Raw genomic sequence first — 9,512 nt, forward strand, 5'->3', positions numbered from 1 at the left:
GCGAGGCCGCCCCCGGGGCCGCGGAGGGAAGGTGGGGGCGTGAGGCGCCAGGCGCCTGGGACTGCACCGTGGAGAATGGCGGCTGCGAGCATGCGTGCAATCAGAGCTCGGGAGAGCCGATTTGTCTCTGCCCCCTTGAGGCCGCGCTGCAAGCAGACAGGCGCTCCTGCGCTGCCCTGGAAGGGCCTTCGTGCAATAACAGCCTCTGCCAGCACTTCTGCGTGAGCGACCCTGTCACACCCGGTGCCTACTCCTGCATGTGCGAAGCTGGCTACCAGCTGGCGGCCGACCAGCATGCGTGCGAGGACGTGGATGACTGTGCGCAGGTGCCCAACGTGTGCCAGCAGCTCTGCATCAATACCGATGGTGGCTTCAAGTGCCTCTGCTATGAGGGCTACGAGATGGTGGATAGCGAGTGTGTGGAGCTGCTGGACCCCTGCTTCGGGTCGAACTGTGAGTACCAGTGCCAGCCTGTGGGCACAGACAAGTATGAATGCATCTGCGCCGAAGGCTTCATCCCTAACCCAAAGGAGCCATACCGCTGCCAGATGTTCTGCAACCAGACTGAGTGCCCAGCTGACTGTGACCCCAACAACCTAAACGTCTGCTACTGCCCTGAAGGCTTCATCCTAGATGAGGGTAATGTGTGCGTGGACATCGACGAATGCCATCAAGGCAACTGTGGCCAACATGAGTGCCACAATTTCCCGGGTGCCTACCACTGCATCTGTAGGCCAGGCTCCCCGCTTGAGGGCCAGGTGAGCCTGGACTGTGACTCCATCCCCAACCCCAACCTTAACAAAGGGAGGGAGGAGGAGATCCTGACAGAGGATGGCTCCGGGGAGGACTTCCCCAGCCCGACTCCAGGCCCCACTCTGAGCACCCAACCTGCAGGGCCTGTGCATTCTGTTGTGCTCATAGGCACCTCCATCGCCACCCTGTCCCTTGTGGTGGCACTTCTGGCACTCCTTTGCCACCTGCGCAAGAAGCGGGGCACAGCCCGTGCAGAGCAGGAGTACAAGTGCGGGTCTCCAGCCAAGGCTGTGGCCTTGCAGAAACTCTGAGGTCTTTCAGGGTGCACGAGCCCCTCCTTCCTGTGTGTCCCTCCTCGGTTCCCTGGCTGCTCAGAAGCTCCCTAGCTGGCACCTGGGGAAGACCCTCTCCGTCCTTTGGGAGGGAAGCCCTCAGGCAAGAAGCTGCTATATCTGGGCAGAGAATAAATTTACCATGAAGACAGGCTGCCAAGTTACCCAGGCCCCCACATGGCTGTGGGAAGGGTAAGCATTGTTGCTCTTTAGTTCTGAGGACAGACTCCTACCACATGGCTGGTGATGACCAAGATATTTATTTTTTTAAATATTTAGCTTTTTGCCTCCCCCGCCACCCCATTACTTGTTTGTCTTCAATAATCACTTAACAATGAACCCTCCCTCCTTCTGTTTGTCTGACGTGGTCTCTCTACCTATACTCCACCTACTTCTTAGCTCTTAGCAGTCTATTCAAGCAGAACGCCCAGGTGAGACAGAAACAAAAACACTAAAAACAAAAACAGTTGCACATTTTCTCTTTTGCTAGCTTTGCTACTTTATCTCTAAATTTCAGGCTTTACAGCAAAATAGCTTTAACAGAGTTTAATAGTTCATCATTAAATCGATGTTGCTAGACTGTCATAGACATTAAACCCAAGGAGTTTTCTTATCTTCAGTTTTTAAACAATGAGCCTGGGTTTTATTATTGTTTTGATTTGAATGACAAAGTAGTAATTGTTAAGTGTCTTATGCAGTTTCCTTTATTACAGTTAAATCTTGGTAGTGTTGAAATGTTCTGATACTGTAGACTGAGAGAGAAGCCCCCCCACCCCAAAGATGGGCTAAGAAAGTTTTGAGCTGCCTGCTTCAGGCCAATTTGACTCTCAACCATTCTGTTTACTTGTTCCCCTGTGTCCTACAATACATTCCCCCACTCTGAGTTTCCAGGGGACTTGAAGTGTGGGATTGGGGTGAGCAATGAGGGGCTTCCTTACTGTGGCCTTGAAGAATGTCACCTGCTTCAGAGGGGCCATCTAGCCTTGGCCACTGGCTTGTGGTCACTGGGCAAGATCGGAGCCCTGTGGGAGTCTGAGAGATGGGCAGAGTCCTGGGCCCCACCCTGCCCAGCTCACCAGAAACTGCATTTTAATAAGACCTGCAGGGGCTAGCCTATGCAGCCACTTAAGGACAATTGTTCTAGACTGTTTCCAGCTTACTGGAGAACATTACACATGGGTCAGTAATCAGTAGCGGGCCAAGCCAGGCCCTCAATTCTTAAGAAACTGAGGAATTTTCATTGTACAACTTTGTTCTCTGGTAGAAAAGATTAGGTACACACCACTAAACGTTGCTACACAGGTTCAAGAAGGGTCTTGGTTGGACTAAGCTAGGAATGAATCATTCTCCAGTGAATGGAAAAACTATATCATGTAAGTGTATCTTTGTAAGGCAAAGGTTTTCCTCTACTGTGTTGTAAACTCAGCACATTTGTACATAGTTATTTATTGGAGTTAAACTAGAACACAGGCAAAACCCTTGCTTATGATGTCACTTGTTCAAAATAAACACATTACAGTGTGCTCGAGGTGGTGTGTGTGTTCACCTTCCCTCACTTCCTCATTTTGTGTCATTCAGGGGGCTCACAAGCTGTGCCAATGCTGCCAGGTGCTCAAGGCTGCTGCTCCTGGAGCAGTCTCTGAGTTGCCTATCTTCCCAGAGAAGGAGTTCCGTTACCTCTGTGTGTACAAATATTTTCCTTTCCATAACCATAATAATTTCATTCGTGCTATCTGTGTGTTCTCAAATACATCCCAGGACCATTTGTTGGGATGCCCTAGAGGTTCAGCCCTCCCGGAGCTGCTGGAGTGAGTAGTCCTGAAGGCCTGTGGCTCACAATCAAGCAACAGTTTCCAGACCCCAAGGTCTCCTGCAATATGGAGTCATCCTCCTCCCTGTCTTCAGGTTTCTTGGTCCTTTACCCAGAGTGGAGCTGGCTGACTTTCATGGGCAGGGCTATGAATGTTTCCATAAAGCAGAGAGAGAAACAAAACAAAAACCTTGGTGAAATATTCAAATGCACTGAGGAGGCCAAGTCCTCAGTGTCCACCTGAACAGACATTAGCTTGGAACCTGAGTATCCCAGGCACAAAACTGAGATTGTGTGGGAAGTGGAAAATGCCCTTCTAAGACAAGATAAAGTCCCCAGGATGGGACACTGCCAGCCCTGGGGCACCAGTGACACCAGGATTTGCATAGCTGCAGGCCCAGGAGGGAAGGACTTGTGCAGGAGCGCCCTTTACTAGCAGTAAAATCCAGCCTCGGAGGCACTGGTCCATTTTCAGTGTTTAGTATCTCTCAAATATAAGGGCACAAGACTCCTCTGTTCCCCCAGGAGACTCAGAGAACAACGGTTAATCCCAGAATGCTGTCCTCATGTACCCAGAGCTGGAAGGGGAAGCTGGCTGAGCTCAGGCCTCAGACACCCATCTGGGCTGCAGGAGGCCCTGGGTGTGACAGTGTGGTGTGGACAGGACCTGTACAGATGGTACTCAGCTTCTAGTTTTTGGGGCCTCTCACTCCTGTGTTAAGTGGGGTGCCATGTTATACCATGAAGGATAAACTGAGGTCACAACATAAAAACCACATTTCATCTGGGTTGTGGCTTGGTGGGGGATACCCACAACACACTGCATGACCTTTCCAGGCATTTCTCCATGAAATAACACAGGCAACGCCCGTTCCCCTTTCCCAGACTCCGGCCTCTGCAGGCTGCCTCTGGTGCTTTCCCTCTCTTCCGAGTGGGTCTTTCCTCCTTTGTTTCTGGTCAGTGAGTTCAGATGTAGGCAAACAACTGATTTCCTCTGGCAAGAGTAACTAAATATTGTTTTAACATCAGATTTGAGCAGAATCAGAATCCTTGCAGCCTGTTTTGAAAGAGTGATTGTGAAAGACAGAAAGGCTGGGGGAAGCATTCGCTTGGGGTCAGGCCTGCTGCAAAAGTGGAGGACAGCAGAGGCCGTCGGGATCAGATCAGAAACTCCAGGACTCTGAGCTGGGGTCTGGCACCAGGGCGACCCGGTTGGTGCTGACTGGTCAGGCCTTTCCTCAAACCTTGGCCTAAAAGAAATTGCCCGTTAAAATCAGAAACTTCACAACTGGTGTTATCCTGCCCTGGAAACCTGCTTCCTGTCTGCGTCTTCCACCACGGCCTTTTCTTTCGTGTCTCACTCTCTTCAGAGCCCTGCTGAGGGTGCCTTGTCCACCCACCCACCTTTGTTCAGCCCATGCAGAAGGAGCCGTTTGTTTCCCTCCTCCTGCTACCTCCCACCCTGCTCAGCACAGGTCCCCTGGAGAACGGGGACCCCACCCTTAGTGCACCCTCTGACTACATTCATTTGGAAATGGTGATATAATAAACCTCAAGCACCACTTTTTGTGATTCTTTGCCCAATTTGACGCTTGTCTTCTCCTATCTTCAAAATCCTACACAAATCCCTGGGGCAGAAAAGGCTGGAAGGGCTGGGGGTGAGTCTGCTTCTCTGTTTAGTTTGTCTGTGGAGCTCCAGGGCACTGGGCACAGCCGTATAAACAAGAAATGAAAACAGGGCACCACCAGCCCAGCACCAAGCCGTGTCCAGGCCCGTGTGGTGACTTGGATCTCTGTGGAGTGCGTCTCAAGGAGCACCCCCTGCTCTGCTGGCAGGAAGGAGCAGAGCCCTGGCTTGGAGGGAATGCCGTAGTCTCTCCAGGGCGCAGAGTGACGATCACGAGACCATTACAAAGTCAGCCACTTGCCGGAGACACAGAAACCCCCAGGTGACCAAGCAGGTGGCTTCTGCGGTCCAGGATGCTTCTTTGCAAATCCAGGAGGGCAGGTGGGAACAGCAGATGGAGGCTGGGGGTGGGCAGGAAATGACGTAATGGGGCTCCTGAGTTTAGGGGAGCATTTTCCCAGTTCTGTAACCCTCATGTCCTCCTCACATTCTGTGTGACCACCATGATGGCCATGGAGAGGCAACTTGGCGTGACAGAGCAGTCCCTGTCTTGCCTGAGGTGTCGGAGTTGACAGCACTGTGCACCCACAAATAGTGAGCTTTCCCACAGGTAGTTGCACCCCTGTGGGGATAGATAGCAGGGACCACAGCACTGCAGAGTGGCTGAGGAAAGACTCACTTAAATGACAAACACACAGGTGTCAGGGGCTACCACTGCAGGGGCCCTCACCATAAGATGCTTCGCCTGATGGGGAACCTTGACTTTCAGTCCACACAGAGTGAGTAGAAGAGCAACATGGTCCCACTGGCACCTTCCTGGAAAGGGGAGTTAGGCACCCGACTTCACAAGGACCCAAGAGCTCACAACAGGTCCTCTTGCCAGGTGGACCTGAGCCCCTCAGAGCCTGTCATTGCTGCCTCATGTCTCTTGGGACAAAGTCCTAAATACTTAATGTAATGCTGGACAAAGTCCCCCGCTTTGTGTCCACCAGCACCTCAGGGGAGGGGCATCACCAGCTCCTGTCCAGGCTACTCCAGCCCGTGCTGTCCACCGCAGGCCCTTTGCACACACTGCTCTCTTTGCTTGGAGCCCTTCCTGTCTTCTTGTCTCCCCTAGTGGGTTGCCCTGTGTTCATTGCAGGATGTCATCATCAGCAATCTTCCCTGAGATGCCTGATGTGAGACCAGGGCAAGGTATTGATTACACCATTTCACAAAAGCCAGGTTCCTCTCCTGTGGAGGTCTTGTTCCAGTGTAGGATGGAATTCCACTCTATTTTGAAATTACTGGTTTTGAGATTACTAACTCCAGGCCCCCTGACTGTGCATGTTACCCCAGTTGACCATGTGCCTACCTGCAAGCAGCCCCAAGAAGTCTTCAGGTAGTGGTGACTACAGGGGAGAGTTGCCTCCGCAGGGGCCTCAGGATTGCTGGTGCTGTGATCTACTTAGGATAATATTGAGACAAGGTTTAGGGTCACAACCTGCAGCTGATCTATTTGCTGGGGTCCATGTCTGGTTTCTGAGGGAGCCTGTGGTTTATTTTTTGTGTCATCCTGGAGGCCCTAAGGCTGGCAAGGTGGCTTTGATGGAAGTTAAACCTCCAGATGGATGCTGCCAGAAAGGGCAGGAACCCTGACAATGCCCGCCAGTCATGCCCTTCTGTCCCCATCGTCAGGAAACCTGCTTGCCTTGCTCTTCCCCTGCAGTAAATTGGGGCCATTTAAAGGCCAAAGCAAGACTCACATCAGCGTGTGCCTTGTGACTTCACAGGCCCTACGATGTGTGTGCGGCTCACATGATCCAGCCTGTGTGGGACTTGATGTGACCAGCTGCCATGGAGCCCTCTGGTTGGTGGCCACCAATTCAAGCTGCAGGACTGCGGCCAATCGAAACATGTGCGGGGATGAAGCCCAGGTTTTTCCCTGCTGCTACTGAGGAGTAGTAGCCCGGCCTCTAGAGTAGAGTAGGCCCTGGCCTGCCATGATTTATTACTTGCTGATTTATTACCTGATATGTGGCTCCAGGGCAAGGGCAGTATGAATGCTCGAACACCCATGTTTTGCCAGTGACTGAATGGCGCTAGGGGGAGGAGTGAAGCGGTACTGTCTGTGTGGTGTCTTTAAAAGTAGACTGGGAAGATGGAGTTCATGACTGGGAAGAATGCCACACTCAAAACCTTCACATGAGGATATTTCCAGTGGGAACCTGAGGCTTGGGGACCAGGCTAATATCAAGGTCCTTGGCCACATGTGACTTCTCGCTGTCTCTCAAAGGTGCTTCTTCATCATCACACAGTTCACAAGGCTGCAGGCTGGAACAGAGTGTGGTGATCCTATGCTTTCTGGGGCATGAAAGGCAGACGTGGCCAAAGCTCCTGGGCTGCACCCTGGGGGTCACCAGGAGGGAACCTCAGGCCCACCCCCTCTTCTGCTACGACCCCACATGTCCTCTCAGTGGAGCTGAGACACTAGGGAATGAAGACTTTGAAGAACTGTGGTTCTATCAGGCTCATGGACATGAGTGGCTGATTCATCCCGGATGCCCAGGATGACTATGGCATATGCTGGTGGGTCAGGGAAAGCAAGTTTGGGTTCGTGAGTGTGAACAGGTGTGCTCACCTGTGTGTGCATCGTATTTGTGCCTTCATTAGAAACTTGTACCCACAGCCATGTGGCCAGTGTGTGGTGAGGACTTGGCTCCACAGTTCTGTCTGGCAGGTGCATGCCCCAGTGACGTGCATGACCTTGCCTTGAGGGACACCAGACTCAGTGCTGCTTATGGCTCTCGGCCCTTTAGCTGGCCATGCTTTCCGGGGAAAGTGTTTCACAGTGAAGCTGGAACCCACGCCACTACCCAAGATGACATAGAGCTAACATGTTGGGGTGTTTTCTCTTGAAGACACTGCCCCAAGCTGCGGTGCTGCAAAGGGACTTGCCTTTGGTATCTTCTGCTCCCTTGCAATCTTCCCAGCACCCCAGGACTGGGCCAGGGAAACCCAGTGGTGTCTTTGGCTGTGCCAGGCCAGGTGAGCCCCTGTGTGTCACATGCTCCTCTCACAGAAGGCCAGTGTGAGCTTCTCAGTCCCTGCTGTTGGAGGAGAGCAGAGATCACACTGCCCAGGCAAGCTGCTTGTCCCTGCAGGGAAGGCACACTTTGTTACGGAAGTATTGAGGCCTCCGTGTACAGTGCCTATACTGCTGCCCATTCAAGCCTGAGCTTTACTACCTGTTGATACTTCAGAAATGCAGTGAGAGAGCTGTCTCCCCTCCACTCAGCCACTGCATAAACTGGTCTTTAAAGAGTTCACAAGTTCTGCCAGGAAACTTAATGAGGCTTTAATGAGGTCTCAAATTCATCAAGGACAGAGAAACTGCCCCATGGGAGCTGGAGGAGGGTTTATCCTCTGTGTCTTCATGGCTGGCTGGATCACATGTGGCCACACATCACTCCTCAGCCTCCGTACGTCTCTTCCACCCACAGATAGCCTGTTACTGGTCCAGCAGCTGTCACACTTGTGACTGCAGGGGCTGGCGGGCCTGGGAATGGCAATGTAAGCATCCTCACATAGCAACCAGAACAGGGATGGATGCCAGGAGTGCTCTGGGGCTGCTCCCCACTTTTCTGTTCACCCCTGACCAGGAAAGGGCCTTGAACAGCAAGGGTGCACCTGTCCCCCAGTCTAGTCCTCTCCCAAGCCATCCCAGCATTTGCACACCCTGTTCCTCTCTGCCACCTCCTGCATTAGAGGATTTAGAAGGAAGGATGAGAGCCCTCACCCAGTTCTCAGAGAGCCCTGTTCCCAGAGACATCCTCTGACAGCCAGCATCTTGGGGGAAGGGAAAGGGAGGGAGCCTCGTGCTCTGAGGACACGCATGCAGCTGAGAAGAAGTAAGAAGGAGCTTGGTGGTATGGGAGGGAGGAGGCTGTTCCCAGGTGAGTGTCCTGCAGGTGCATCCCCTCTGCTGTGGGGAGGGCAGCCCCAGGGGGTGGACCAGACTAGGATAGGAGGAGAGGGTGTTAGGAAAGTGGTGGTCCTGGTCAGGGGATCTGTGTGTGGCCAGGTTCTGCTGGCTCAGTCTCGTGCTGGCTGGGGATTTGGGGCACTTGCATGCCGCACCCCTTCTGCTCTTGGGGCTCGTGGTGAGGTAGTGCAGGGGCTCCTCCTCCTCATGCCATCCAGCCAGCAGCAATGTAAGCAGAAGACCCGCTGGAATGGCAGAAGTGGTTGGACAGGAAGCTGCAGGGATGATTGGCACAGCAGTTGGTGTAGCTGAAGATGAGGGATGCATGGTTGATAGTGACTTTGAGGCTCGTGACAAACGTTCAGCAGCTGTACTGTGTAGCATAGCATGCAGCAGAACACAGAGATGCCCACTGTGGTGAGCATAAGAATGGCGATCTTTTCTGAGCCTTTTGTGCTGCTGCAGCCAACCCCAAAGCCTCTAGGCAGCTTGCCCACAAGGACCAGGTAGTGCAGGCCAATGTCCTATGTGGCTGCAGGAAGCACACCGGGAATGAAGGTCACTGACTTGGCCACAAACAGCCAGACCAGGAAAGGTACCAAGCAGGAAGGGCTCCTGAGCACCACAAGGCCAGACAGGGGGGGTGTTGGTGGTGGTCCTGGTCTTAGGGTGGCACAGGATCACGAAAGTGACCCGTACCCTGCCCACCAGGTGAGCTGGGCACAACAGTGTGGGGACACTGTTGCAGGTAACCATGATCCTCAGGCAGTCTCCACCCAGGGCTGTCCTGGCTGAGGCAGTGACCAGGGGGTGCTCATGCTGGGGGAGAGATGGGTGGGGACCAGGATGGGGCAAGCATGGCCCCCTCAAGAACCTCCTCATCTGTGTCCCATGAACCCTCAGTCTGCTTCTGGACCCCAAAACTTCCACGTGACATCGAACCTGCAGGCCTCTGCCAGAGGAACTATTGTCTTTGCTGAAGTTAGCAGAACACAAACTTCTGCTGCCCCAGGGACATGCTGTCTC

At 53.1% G+C, this 9,512-nt stretch overlaps 1 protein-coding gene across 1 annotated transcript in view; it reads left to right on the forward strand.

Annotated features, from left to right (window-relative positions):
• Positions 1-1,350, forward strand: part of Thbd (thrombomodulin) — a 2,789-nt gene extending 1,439 nt beyond the window's left edge. The window contains exon 2 of the mRNA XM_010608254.2: positions 6-1,350. Within this exon, the coding sequence (XP_010606556.1) occupies positions 6-1,064 (1,059 nt within the window). The 3' untranslated portion in view covers positions 1,065-1,350. The remainder of the gene's footprint in view (positions 1-5) is intronic.
• The last annotated feature ends 8,162 nt before the right edge of the window (positions 1,351-9,512 follow it).

Source organism: Fukomys damarensis, unplaced genomic scaffold (assembly GCF_012274545.1).
Source record: "Fukomys damarensis isolate Sample0158 unplaced genomic scaffold, DMR_v1.0_HiC HiC_scaffold_7, whole genome shotgun sequence".
Classification (NCBI taxonomy): Eukaryota; Metazoa; Chordata; class Mammalia; order Rodentia; family Bathyergidae; genus Fukomys; species Fukomys damarensis.